At 38.2% G+C, this 14,428-nt stretch overlaps 1 protein-coding gene across 1 annotated transcript; it reads right to left on the bottom strand.

The window, feature by feature from the left end:
* Positions 1 to 224: 224 nt before the first annotated feature.
* LOC132846723 (interferon-gamma-inducible GTPase 10-like) lies at positions 225 to 6,599 on the bottom strand. Its single transcript, XM_060871427.1, has 3 exons — positions 6,321 to 6,599; positions 2,466 to 3,420; positions 225 to 1,578 (listed from the first exon to the last, which is right to left on the bottom strand). The coding sequence occupies exons 2-3, from the start codon at positions 3,393 to 3,395 to the stop codon at positions 1,288 to 1,290; spliced, it is 1,221 nt and encodes a 406-aa protein (XP_060727410.1). The 5' UTR covers positions 3,396 to 3,420; positions 6,321 to 6,599; the 3' UTR covers positions 225 to 1,287.
* Between the last annotated feature and the right edge of the window lie 7,829 nt (positions 6,600 to 14,428).

Raw genomic sequence — 14,428 nt, 5'->3', positions numbered from 1 at the left:
TTACAATACATTTTTTTATGGAAAATCCCCACATAATTTTTATTATGAGTAAAAATATCTCTGAATGATCTGAAGTTTATTACAGTCAAAAACGTACAGTTTTTATTATGCTTATAGCTGCTATAATGAGGTAGGACTCAGTGGTGTAGTGGTAAGTTCCTTGTCTCTCACTGTCTGACTCAGTCCTACCACATAGTGAGCTGAGAGTGTAGTAGTAGTAGTAGTAGTAGTAGTAGTAGCCTTTATTGTCACTGGTCACAGGTACCAGCGAAATTAGCCATCAACCTGCCCATACATACAATACATACAATACAAGGGGAGGACAGGACAGGAAGACAGGGGATTGAAAAGAAATACAGCATAACATGAGGGAAGGGAGGAGAAAAAAACAACAACCCCCAGACTATGCTCCGGTGGGGAGTACAGTGTAGGAACAGGAAAAAAAACACCTCAGCAACATAAGCACATAAACAGTACGCCATAAACACATGACTTGCAACAGGGGAGGGGAGTTGGGGGGTGGAGGTAATCCAGCACAGGCAAGCAGCCATCAGGTCCTGCGGCCTTTATCTTCGGCGCTGGTCACAGACCCGCTTGTCAGACTGGCGGTACAAAGCGGCGAAGGCGTGGGATGGGGGGGGGGGAGTGCATATCTTTATATGTGTGTGTGTGTGTGTGTGTGTGTGTATGTAAGTGTAGGCCTGGAGAGTCGTTGCTCCCGGCACACGACCCGCCATCTCTCCCACGCGTCCATCGTATAGCCAGCTGCGAACGTTCCGGCAGGGCAGTCAGGTTCCCCCGAACCCAAGCTTCTCGTCAAGAAGATGGTGTCAATTGCGTTGAGAGACCAGTTTATCAAATCCATGATATTTTAGTTTGGAGAGCAGTGCAGAGAGAGTCTCTCAAAGTGTGTGGACTAAAGTGGTGAGAAGGTGAAACTGAAGCCTTGATGCCCGATGATGCCTGAGATAGGCACAGGCTCCCAGTGACCCGAGGTAGTTCGGTGGTAGAAAATGAAATGAATGCTGTAATGAGGAACTAGGTATCTAGGACCAGCAGTCCACAACATTGAGCATCATTACAAATAAAAAAACATGCAGCATGAATTATCTAATTAAAAAAACTGCCAGCATTGGCAAGTTGCTGTGAATTGGAATGTGTCTCAGGCCTTTACATGAGCAAAAGGGGAGTTTATTAGGTTATTTGAGGGATGTACAGTACTGCTGTGTTTGCATTCCAGTATGAGCCAACAGAGTCTTCATGCATGTCCTTAAACTGTAGCGAGAATCAGAGAACTTCATTGGGATCATTTAGAGAAAAATGTTTAAATGAGTCAAATAGTGATTTCTGTATCACTCTTTCTCCATCTTCACTCAAATCCTTTAAGGCAAATTTCAGCAGGAAGTAGGAAGCCACAAAGGAAATTCCACCTGCAATGACAGAACCCAGAATTGGGATTTGGTTCTCTAACTTATTAGCCAAGAGTTGATGTTGTGTAGTTAGATGAATTAGCAAGTCTTCCACTGCCTGTGCTGACAGCCCTTGGCCAAAGATAGAGGTTACTTCACTCTGAAGCTTCTGCAGAAAACCACATAGTAAGAAATTGTCAGAATTCATGAAAGATTTGTGTTATTAGTGAAAGATAAGTAGGTGAGTAATGTTGAAAGGCACAACTGTTCTTTACGTCAACTTGGCTTGCAGATTTATTCAAAGCAACTTTAAACTAACATGAAACAAATTAAAGGTTTACAGATCAAGATTCTTGCTCAAGTGACCAACTAATTACTGAGATTTGAATTTGTGACCCAGAAAGCAGTAGCAGTAGTCTTAACATATACTGTACCACACATTTATTTAGGCCTTAAAAATATCCATGGCAAAATATAAAGAAGGTGAAGTATACTATACCTGATCTAAATGTTTTTACAGTGTTTAAGGTAATATCATTAACTGCAGTTCACAGGTTTCAAGACAAGATACCTGTAACTATACAAGCAAATTCAGTCACTAAAATGGAAATATTTTCTAACCGTTTGCATAGGATTCACACATATTGGTAATGTATGGATATTATTCATGCCATAATTATCTTTTTCCTCCAGACTCAAAGTTGTGAATGAGAACTTTATGTAGATTATTCATTCATTCATTCATTCATTCATTCATTTTCTACTGCTTATCCGAACTACCTCAGGTCACGGAGAGCCTGTGCCTATCTCAGGCGTCATTGGGCATCAAGGCAGGATACACCCTGGACGGAGTGCCAACCCATCGCAGGGCACACACACACTCTCATTCACTCACGCACTCACACACTACGGACAATTTTCCAGAGATGCCAATCAACCTACCATGCATGTCTTTTGAACCCCGACCCTGGAGGTGTGAGGCGAACGTGCTAACCACTAAGCCACCGTGCCCCCTTTATGTAGATTAATATAGGAAAATAAAACAATGCACTGTACCTCAAATGAAATTCCTGTTATATTAGCCAATCGATGAAGTGATATTGCATCTAGACAAAATGTTTGCTGATAGTATTTTAAAGTCTTCATCAGTTCTGGAACGATGGGATTGGGAGTGGCACCCCTCATGACACTGCTCAAGGAAACCAAGATCGCTTTCTTCCAAACATCCTGAGCTAGTGCCTGTCGTTTGCTTTGTATTAAAGATGCACTGAGGTTGGGTAGTGACAAGAGCAGGGCATGCCGCTTGTGTCCCTCCAGCTCCTCTATTAAGGTCATCTGGAGTACAGGAAAGTCAAAGCACTGTGGGTGAAAGCAAGAGAGTAGGAAAACCCGTGGTTGTTTCACCTGATCATTTCTCAGATTATTTTCACAGTCTACACGGAGGAGGTTCAAGACTTCATCATTAGACAAACCCCTTTGACTCCTGCGCCTAGCATTTGCCTCCAAATCTCGATCCACTTTGTTCCTGATAAAATAAAACTTCTTTTGAGCTTGCATTATATATTTAGCCAATGCAGAGTGGTACTCCTGGAACCTGTCAGATGTGACAATGATGAAAAAGTCATATTTTAGGAGGCCAACATCCTCCAGGTAGGTTCTAGGATGAAAAGAGGGAGTACCAGTCCCTGGTAGGTCCCACAGCAAGACATTACTAGCAGTGGGATGTGAGTATGCTGAGGCCTTCTGAGTGGTTTCTGTTATACCTGTCTGTGCTGCTTCAGGTTCATCATCAGAAACCCCAAGGAAAGCATTGATGAACGAAGACTTGCCTGCACCTGACTCTCCAGTAACAGCAATGTTCAGAGTCACAGATCTCTGTGTAAGCATATCTTCCACTTGTGCCACAACATCAGTGACAACATTGGAGTGCAGGACGCTGTTTATCTCATTCACCTCTTCTTTACTTATTCCAAATTCGGATGCCATGATAATGCAGGATGGATAAAACCGTCTGCCAAATAAAAAAAAGAAATAAAGTAAAACGACACAGGTAGCAAAATCATTTAGAAACGAATGTCCCACTGTTACCATAGACAATGTTAGCCTCAGCTCTACCTCACAATCATTTTAGAAAATATATGTTTATGTTACCCACCCAGTAAATAGCTCATTACATAATCAAAACAGAACTGAACAGTGGTATCTATAAAAAAAAAAAATAAGACGAACATGGAAATGGTACAGGATTTAAAACATATTAACATACTAAGTTGAGAAAGATGTCTATATTTAGTAAAGGCTTTTTTTGTAGTATTACAAAATTATTATTCAATATCCAATTATTCAATATCCAATCATTAGTGGATGATAATGAATAGTATAGAGATGCTAAAGATGAACAACACACAAAATTTGAGTAGCATAAGCAATATGTGACAGTGGTAGTTGTACTGGTTTAATACTGATTAAACATATATTTTAATACTGCAAGAGTTGTAGAGTTTAACCATAATTATTTACAAGGTTTATTTTAGAGCCTAAGTTTGAGCATAAACTAATTTGGATTTTGAACTACATTTATATCCAGAGCAGAACAATTGCCCACTTAGGAAGTAACACTGATTGACAATCAATTTCACATGCTGTTGTGCAAATGGAATAGATTATTATTATTATTAAATTATAGGCAATTAGCAAGACACCCCCAATAAAGGAGTGGTTCTGCAGGTGGTGACCACAGACCTCTTCTCAGTTCCTATGCTTTCTGGCTGAAGTTTTGGTCACTTTTGAATGCTGCCGGTGCTTTCACTCTAGTGGTAGCATGAGATGGAGTCTACAACCCACACAAGTGGCTCAGGTAGTGCAGCTCATCCAGGATGGCACGTCAATGCGAGCTGTGGCAAGAACGTTTGCTGTGTCTGTCAGCGTATTGTCCAGAGCATGGAGGCGCTACCAGGAGACAGGCCAGTACATCAGGAGATGTGGAGAAGGAAGTAGGAGGGCAACAACCCAGCAGCAGGACTGCTACCTCCGCCTTTGTGCAAGGGGGAACAGGAGGAGCACTGCCAGAGCCCTGCAAAATTACCTCCAGCAGGCCACAAATGTGCATGTGTCTGCTCAAACGGTCAGAAACAGACTCCATGAAAGTGGTATGAGGCCCGACGTCCACAGGTGGGGGTTGTGCTTACAGCCCAACACAGGGCAGGAGGTTTGGCATTTGCCAAAGAACACCAAGATTGGCAAATTCGCCACTGGCGCCCTGTGCTCTTCACAGATGAAAGCAGGTTCATACTGAGCACATGTGACAGACGTGACAGAGTCTGGAGATGCCGTGGAGAATGTTCTGCTGCCTGCAACATCCTCCAGCATGACCGGTTTGGCAGTGGGTCAGTAATGGTGTGGGGTGGCATTTCTTTGGAGGGCCCTCTATGTGCTCCCCAGTGGTAGCCTGACTGCCATTAGGTAACGAGATGAGATCTCCAGATCTCTTGTGAGACCATATGCCGGTGCGGTTGGCCCTGGGTTCCTCCTAATGCAAGACAATGCTAGACCTCATGTGGCTTGAGTGTGTCAGCAGTTCCTGCAAGACGAAGGCATTGATGCTATGGACTGGCCCGCCCGTTCCCCAGACCTGAATCCAATTGAGCACATCTGGGACATCATGTCTTGCTTCATCCACCAACTCCACGTTGCACCACAGACTGTCCAGGAGTTGGCGGATGCTTTAGTCCAGGTCTGGAAGGAGATCCCTTAGGAGACCATCCGCCACCTCATCAGGAGCATGCCCAGGTGTTGTAGGGAGGTCATACAGGCACGTGGAGGCCACAAACACAACTGAGCCTCATTTTGACTTGTTTAAAGGACATTACATCAATGTTGGATCAGCCTGTAGTGTGTTTTTCCACTTCAATTTTGAGTGTGACTCCAAATCCAGACCTCCATGGGTTAATAAATTTGATTTTCATTGATAATTTTTGTGTGCTTTTGTTGTCAGCACATTCAACTATGTAAAGAGCAAAGTATTTATAAAGACTATTTCATTAATTCAGATCTAGGATGTGTTGCTTAAGTGTTCCCTTTATTTTTTTGAGCAGTGTATAATCTTTCACTATGCTAACTGACTGACTCACAAATTCTACTTTATGAAAAGGACCTCCATATTTCCAGCATTTCTAGGCTAGTTTAGGTCCACAGAGAGTATCAACACAGAAACTAGAAGTTCAGTGCTACCTGGCTACTAAAGGATCTCACATTCACTTTGAAGTGTTCGTGCTGCAGTTCTTAGCGTTTTCATATTTAGGTGTGATAAGTAACATCATGAAAACTATAATAATCCTCTGCTGCAAAATCCAGCCTGGTCTGACCAGCTAGCAGCTGCTAAAACACAGGCTAAATGGGTTTTCTGATATTCTAAAAGAAATTCTTTTGTGGTCTTTTCTTTTTTTCAAATCTAACAAATCTTTTAAATCTTCTAATCTTTTCTTTTTTTCTAATCTAACAAAAATCTAATTGTTTAAGATTTTTAAATTGCCGTTTATCCTTTATTTTGACAAATAACTTGTCTATGATGTTGTATTAGTAGCAATAATAAACTGTCTTTTTGTACCACCACCTTCCATTGGAAAAATATGATTTACCAGTTTGAACAACTAGGCCCTTTTAGCTGCTACTAATAGCAGTGAAAATGCCAGATTAGTATTAAGTTCTATTTTGCACATTTAATCCTCTTTGCCATCTCTTTTTTAAAGTGTAATAGTCATCAGTTTCATTATGTCTGTATAATTACTGCATTCCTTCCTTCTTAAAACCTTCTTAGTTTAATTTTTGAAACATCATTTTTACTCATGTTACTAAAAAATTAAACAGCTCTTTTGTGTAGAAATACTTTATATAGGAAATGTTTGAACTTACCTTTACACAGGAGCATAAATACTACAGAATTGTCCTTCAGAGACGCTGGAATACACTGGCTGGCAAATGTGTGAGTAAAGAAGACAACAGCAAACTCCACCCGAGGTTTACTGAGACACTGAGACTAACAAATTTATGACAAACCTTCAAGATGTGAGGGAACTATGGTGTACAATATCACACAAGAGGTTTATGACACAAGTAAGATTATGACACAATTAGGATGTTTAACAGGCTACAATAGAAACAGCAATACTTATCAACATAAGCAACATAGCTTTGGTTTCTCTTCCTCTTTCTCTTTCTCAATCACACACACACACACACACACACACACACACACACACACACACACACACACACACACACACACACACACAGTCATAAACTTCTTGTGTGATATTGTACACCATAGTGCCCTTACATCTTGAAGGTTTGTCATAAATTTGTATTTATGCACTTATGCAATTATATACATGGTGCAATACAATCTTAAGGTTTGCTGATTAAGTAACACATAAAACGTGCAAGTACTAGCATTATAATACATTAAACAGTTAACTAATCTAAGTCATACACATTATATAATAATAATAATAATAATAATAATAATAATAATAATAATAATAATAATAATAGAAGATATTTGATATCTTAATCATAATATATTATGTAGGAGAATGTAATGTGAATAAATATAAATAAAATAAATATAATATAATATATCTAAAGAGAGTGAGAGAGAGAGAGAGAGAGAGAGAGAGAGAGAGAGAGAGAGAGAGAGAGAGAGAGAGAGAGAGAGAGAGGAATCAATAAATAACCTATAAAATTTGGGCTCTACAACATGAAGATAAGAGTATGTAATTTACTTAAATCGTCCACAAGGGGGTAGCATCAGCCCATATGGTTAATTTGTTCATTTTATTTATTAAGATATAGAAGTGAAACTATGCATTAAATGATTTTAAAATTAGGTTTCATTTATTAGCATGTCTTTTCTTCATGTTTATTTTACAAATGCATTGTTTAAAACTGAAGCCACACTGGCAAAACTCTTCACACAGGCAGCAAAAACGAAGTCCAAACTGTTAACTACTTTTCATTGCACAAAATTACACAAAATGCATTCATATGTTGTGAAATCCATTAAATATTTTGTCATTCATACTCCACCACTTGTAAAATACTATATATTTGAAAGCTGATTAAAACACATTCAAAACATAAGGATAAATTTAAATAATGGTAAATTCAGTGCAATTCAGCAGTAACCATATTGAATAATACAGATATATTTTTACAGAATATTTACAATAAATTGCACTTTCAGATGAAAGTCTACTCATGTGTCCTGTTTTAAGTCTTGTTACCATCATTTTGTTTTTCCTAAATTTTTTGAATTTCCTAAATTGATTCGGATCCACAGCAACCCAGAGCACAATCTCTTAATTTTAAAGAGGAATTGATTGTTTAAATATTGTTTAAATTAAATCGTTGCAGTCTCACAATTACAAGGTCCCTGACCTAGATAAAGTGGTTAATGAATATGAATGTCTGAATAATAGCAAGAACTGTACAAGATGTTCTGTAATTGGGCAACACTTTCCTGTCTTAGGTCATGTTCATTCCTGAACAGATTTTTTTTTATCTGTGATCCCATCTGAGTTGGAAATTAGGAATTAATACGATTTGTAAATGCAGCATGGTTAAATGACGACACTACATAATGTGTGTGAGTATGGATAAGGTGAGGCTAGTAGTGCTGATGAGTCATATGATAGTGTAGATGACTTGGCAGGAAATTAAAGTGATAGAGAACTCAACTGATGACACACAAACACACTCATGCATGTTGAGATTTGGTTACTTATGCATGGTTATACTTAAAATAAATTGCACTGCAGTTTAATTGTTATATTTAAGTGGTTATATTACAGCTAATAAGGTGTGTTGCAGTATATTGTCAGTATTATCAGTACAGTGATTAGAGCCAGATATTAACTGCTACTCCTACCTGTTCACTTAATCTTTGTACAGAGCTGTGGGAGAGGAAATGCAATTCAGCTAGCCCCTATGTATCCTTATAGGTCATCTCCTTGTGTAAACAGATTTGCTTGGTTCAGTTCATGGATGAATTTTACCAAGCAGGATTTCAAATCTGGAAACTTATGGCACACATACGGTATATAGACAATCACACAAAAACCGAGTCATAAAACCTGGAGAAAACAAAATGAACTGTCAAAAACAGTGAAAAACACCTTATTCCATATTCCATAAGCATATTCCTCCATTATCTTATCTTTCCATGGCTAATGATGTGGAATATCATTAAACATAAGTGGGTGTAACTTGTAACACTCCATACTATATCACTTGACACACTTTAGCATGTTGCGCTGCTATTAACAGTTAATGAATTGAGTGGTAAATGTTTGCATAACACATTATGATAGACTTTAGTGTTCACTATTGCACTGTATTATTGGATATCAACATAATGAAGGCTTCATTTCAGGAAAAATATAGAATTTACTTATTAGTTATTAGAATAGATTAGATGATTGACAGAGTTCAGAAATACACTATGCAGGCAGATATAAAAATGTTTTGCTATCTTTGAAGCATTAATAATTTCAAAGTATAACTTGACCTCTCTGAGATCTCTCAAGATTCCTAAAGAGGTCAAATGGCAGGATTTCAGTTTCTTAGAGCTCTGTGATTCTGTCTGCTAACTTATTCTGGTCAAACCAGTCTGAGAGTGACTTTTTCTAACGGCATTATCCTTGTACTTCACAATGACTTGCTCAGAGCATAACACAAGCCTTTAAATTTGAAGGTTTTTTCTTAACTTATAGCCCTAAGCAAAGCCACAAAAAAGACACAACCTGTTTAAAAATTCCCATGAAATTCCCCTGAGGTGCATACAGTGCCTTTACAGAGTGCTGATGTGTACAAATGAGTTCATTCTCACATTGTGTTTGCTATGGTTTTTAGGTTAGCTATTACTGGTATGTAAGCAGAACAGCAAAAAATCCTACATTAGTCTGAAATTGTCCATTACATCCTTTCGATCATTATTACTCAGAAATGCTTATTTCCTTTATCTACATAAATGCCCATAATTCTATGCTTGAATGCTTTTTATAATTTTGATTGCGTGCATTTTATTTACAGTAGGTGTTTACTTGCTTTGTGATTAGTGTGTTAATTGAAGCACAGTGTGTCTGAGAGGCATAATAATTATGCATGCTGCTGGGCATCTGCAAGCACATTGCTGAAGTTGCAGAGAGAGTGATGGATGGGGAAATGGTATGTGTGTAGGTGTGGGTGATTTAGATAATACTATAGGGTGTACAGGTTAATATTCAGAGGAAGACACAAGAGATTTTAATGGTCTCCAATAGCAAAGGACTTTTTCCCTAACACTTTCTGTCAAAGATCAGCATATTCTGCAGAGGTCAATGAAGAATCCTCTCCACTTGGAAGCCATTCCAGCAAATCTCTGTTCTAAAGTAATACCCGAATCTATTTACATGTTGACCACATTTGTAGTGTGTGGCTGATACTGAGTACTTTTATAATCATAAACTATTACAATTATTTTATATGATGTTACATAAAATATGAATTTATTTTATGATAGGCAGTTATCCAATAAGAAAATCATTTGCTAGCAGCACAATGCAAGAAATTGTGCAGCTTCACTTCAAACAACAGAATGGGGAAACCATTGGATAGATGGTGCCAGATGGGCTCACTTGTGTATTTCAGTGTCTGAGCAGGTGTACAGGTTCCTACTATGCATATATAAATCATAACTGAAAGACAGCACAAACTGTCACATTTCAGTATATTTTTTTGATAGTACCAGTAGCCTAATTATTGATAGCATGACATGCTTGAGAAAGGTGAGTGTGCAACATAGCATATGTGTAACATTTCAAACACAGCATATGATCCTACAACCTGCTGTCCTCTTTCTACTTTCCCTCTATAAATTCCAGCACACAGACTGACATTCCTGTCTCTGTTCTTTCAGGTCTTTTATCGCCCTACCCTTCCCCCTGTTTCTCTGATGTTTCTTCTTCACCACAATCCAGTGGTCACTCAGTGTGAACACTACAGGCACCCTTTTTTTTCTTGTGTGCGCGTGTGTGTTTGTGTGTGTGTGTGTGTGTGTGTGTGTGTGTGTGCGTGCATGTGTGTGTGCATGTGTGTGTGTGTGTGTGTGTGTGTGTGTGTGTGTGTGTGTGTGTGTGTTGAAGTCTCAGTGTTCTTAGTGGAATGTGGTTTTGTCTAGCTTCCATTCATCTAACCATGACCCTTCACCTCTCAAAGCCCAAAATACTCTAACCCAGGGAGACACTGGAATATACACACACACAAACACACAGACACACACAGACAGACGCACGCACAAACACTGGGACTGTCAGCAACATGCCATGTAGAGGACTGATTTTGGGGGTTTATTTCAGTTTTTCATTGCCATTCATTTTTAGTAAACAGTTGCACAAAGTACATATGGGATTGTGGGAAGGCAAGTGGTGAGAACATGACATTCAGTGAGGCAAAAAGGTTTAGTTGGTTTCAGTTTTATGCAAATTAGATGTGGTGTGATGCTGACCAATGAGAACTCAGTACATAAGTTACTAAACCACAATATTGGTCTGTATTGCTAGTTGTTTCATATGTTCCTGCACAATTTCTTTATAGTTTGATTTGACCACGAATTGACTAAAACGAATATAAGTGTTGGTGCACTTACCAAGTTAAAAGCAATAAATGTCTGACCTGCATTAAAATATTATATATATATATATATATATATATATATATATATATATATATATATATATATATATATATATGAAATATTTTCATGGTTTCATGATTTAAGGATGTGTTTCATAAACATTGCTGTAAAATGGCACGCCACTTTGTAAGTGACTCTGAGCAACAAAATTCAAATTTGCTCAGTTTGCATATCTTATTAAAATGGGTGAGTTGGTGGGTTTCCTCCCAAGCAAGGGCTAGTCTAAATTGCCAGGTGTTTGAGTATGCATAGCATATGCATGATGTCCTGTTATGTACTCACATCCTCTCCAGGGTGTATTTCTTCCCAGAGTAATGTGTATCCCAGTATAAGGTCAGAATCCAATGCAACTTGACCAGGATAAAGCACTTAATGAAGGTGAATGAAATTCATTAATACCAGTGATAACAGGAGCAGTATTAATTTACTATTATTATTAATATTTCTGTCTAATATAATAGAATAATTATGTGTCTTTCTTATTTATACAGTATATATAAAGTTAATTGTAGGTTATAAAATACATGGACAATCCTGAAATGTGAAGTCATGCTGTGTGTGTGAATGTGTGTATGTCACAGGGACATGACAGTCTGAGCTCTAAAAAGTAGCTCAGCACTGCTGCACACTGGTACTGTCTTTGTCATCTCTTTCTTTTTCTCTCTTCAGAGAGTGCCCTTGGAGAAAGCTCTGACAAACACCAGAGAATAATGCAATATTGTCCATTTTTCCTCTTTAACAATCCAGACCTAGAGAGCTTGTTGCTTAATCTTGGACGTGGACCAAAGCGTCCTACGCTTACACAAACAAGTCAAACAATGGAAGAACTATTCTGATTCAGACTGTACTATGGGGTAGTCTTAACTCGTAATGCTGTGTCAGTTGTGCAGTTACACGGTCTTGTATATTTGTGGTATCCAAGTATCCAAGCATTCCAAAATCTCACAGTGGCATCACTTGTTTATGTGACTGATAACACAGGAAGTGACTGGTATATGAGTTATTAATAGAGCAGGAGTATTCAGAAAGAGTTAAGATATTGTTGAGATATTACCCAATATAACCTCTCACCTTCCTTTTATATTTTAAATTGTCTTTCTTCCTGTACATCTTTCTCTTTATTTGTTTATCATAGAGTGACACTGTGTTCCTTCAAAGTTTTTTCTTTAGAAGTGGCTTAGTCAGTAATTAGTCTATGCTTAATTTCCAAAAAGCTCTGAAACATGATGGTACTCCATAGACATAGCAAACATGTTCACACTGTATTTCAGATGAAATAAGTTTGTTCAAATTAGACTTCCACTGCCCTCAGAAATTCTGCTTTATATACACTAAAAATATTAACGTCTCTCCATCTACACACTCACACACAGGAGACATCTGAGACATGCAGAGTTGTACTAAACGGTACCAGATGTTCCTCTCATTGGGAACAGTGAAAGTCTCGACCCAGACAGAACCCACAGACACTACAGCAGTGTACACAAGCAGAAGATTATACAACTTGCAAACCCTGAATTTTACACCCCATATACACAGAATGCCACAGAACCATATTTAGTAAAAACCTCTTATAGCACTGGATTCATACTGAATACAGCACTACTATTTACACTCATTGGGTGTGTTTTTGTTGGATTTTAGCATAGGTTCGTGTGTGTTTGTGATCACGATTTTACAAAACACCAGGAGACCCCATAATGATACACATACATGACTGTTTTGACCATCTGGACCAGCTCTCTATGAAAAAAATCTGCTTTTCATTTTTATTGGAAACACAGATTTTGTTTAAAAAACTAAAAGAGACATAATAATTCCAGAATATTTACAAGTTTCACTGTGGAATGCTACAAAAGTTTTCCTTATCAGAGTAGACCTAAGTAGTGCCCTTGAGAAAGCTTCAGGTCCTTAACAACAAAAGAATAATGGAACCTTTTTGTAAAGGAAGATAGTACTGAACCTCATGAAGGTAGTACTGAAATTCTGTGTCACAGCAGGAAAAGGGGGTGGTGTGTGTGTGTGTGTGTGTATGTGTGTGTGAGAGAGAGAGAGAGGGAGAGGGAGAGAGAGAGATAGAGAGAGAGAGAGAGAGAGAGAGAGAGAGAGAGAGATGAGAGAGAGAGAGAGAGAGAGAGAGAGAGAGAGAGAGAGAGAGAAGAAAGAAAAATATATTTATATTTCTTTTTAAACATCAGGCCACTCAGAGTGATAGCAGTTGTTGTTGTTGTCTTGCTAAATACATTCGGCACTAAATGAGCTAACCATGATTGTTGGATGCTTTTGTCACCACAAATATGCTCCTTCAAATAAAATGAAATAAAATAGGAACAAGACTGTGTGTGATTGTGTGTTTATATGTCTCATGAGGCATGCACAGGAAATGGGATTGGGTGTGGTGATAATGTAGGGTTTTAAGAAGCAGAAAAAGCTCCAAATTCTCAAACTTTCCAACACTCCAGAAGAAACAATAAGCGCTACTTCTTACTGAGCAGCTCATTATAACTCTAGCTGTACACACTGCAGCCTTCTCTAAAACTAATTAACCCCTGTACCAACTCTGGTCAGCATGTTCATATAATGTTCATTCCCTCTGGCTACCTAACTCACAGACTCAACTTATAGATCATTAATATACAGACTAACCAGACTAATCACTGCTTTGAGAAATCAATTATCTTTATTAGAGATATCACTAAGTTATTCAACTAGCATGATGACTATTTTCCATCGGCTAGCTTTTTGCTAAGCTACTCACTATTTTATTTCTATTGCATGAAAGTTTGAACTTCACTATAGTAAAACAACACCAATAACCACTCAGAGTGCTAAGCGGTGGTGTGCAAGTGTTTTACTTTACACATTAGCAAACGTCAAACATCCTGATGTTCGAGAAATAATTGAGAAATGACTAACCATAAACACTATCAAGGAATCTGTATGCAGTGTGCATAAGGTAACTGACACAGTTTTAATAAACTTTATTAAAATATACAAATTAGTTAACAACTTGGGTTGTTTAGAAGTGGAGCAGAGATTACTGTACAGGAACCAGTGTGTCTTGTTCACATGTTTAGACATGTCCAAGAGTTTCAAAACTGTTTTGTGCATGCAGTATATACGCACAAACACACACACACACACTACACACACTTGCTTAGTCACACAAAGTTGTGCAGTGAAGCCGCACAGAGTACTATGAATTTAGACAGTTTAACAATGACAGAAGCAATATGTTCAGACTTGCCTATAATGAGTCAAAAACCTAAAGGGCGTATATGAACATGTG

Source organism: Tachysurus vachellii, chromosome 6 (genome assembly GCF_030014155.1).
Source record: "Tachysurus vachellii isolate PV-2020 chromosome 6, HZAU_Pvac_v1, whole genome shotgun sequence".
Taxonomy (NCBI): Eukaryota; Metazoa; Chordata; class Actinopteri; order Siluriformes; family Bagridae; genus Tachysurus; species Tachysurus vachellii.
This window is presented reverse-complemented; position numbering and strand designations above follow the sequence as displayed.

Excerpts from the sequence above, each read along its gene's own strand:
- LOC132846723 (XM_060871427.1), bottom strand. The coding sequence starts at position 3,395 with ATGGCATCCGAATTTGGAATAAGTAAAGAAGAGGTGAATGAGATAAAC. Across the intron at positions 1,579-2,465 it reads TAACAGGAATTTCATTTGAG|AAGCTTCAGAGTGAAGTAAC; the intron begins GTACAGTGCATT and ends GGTTTTCTGCAG.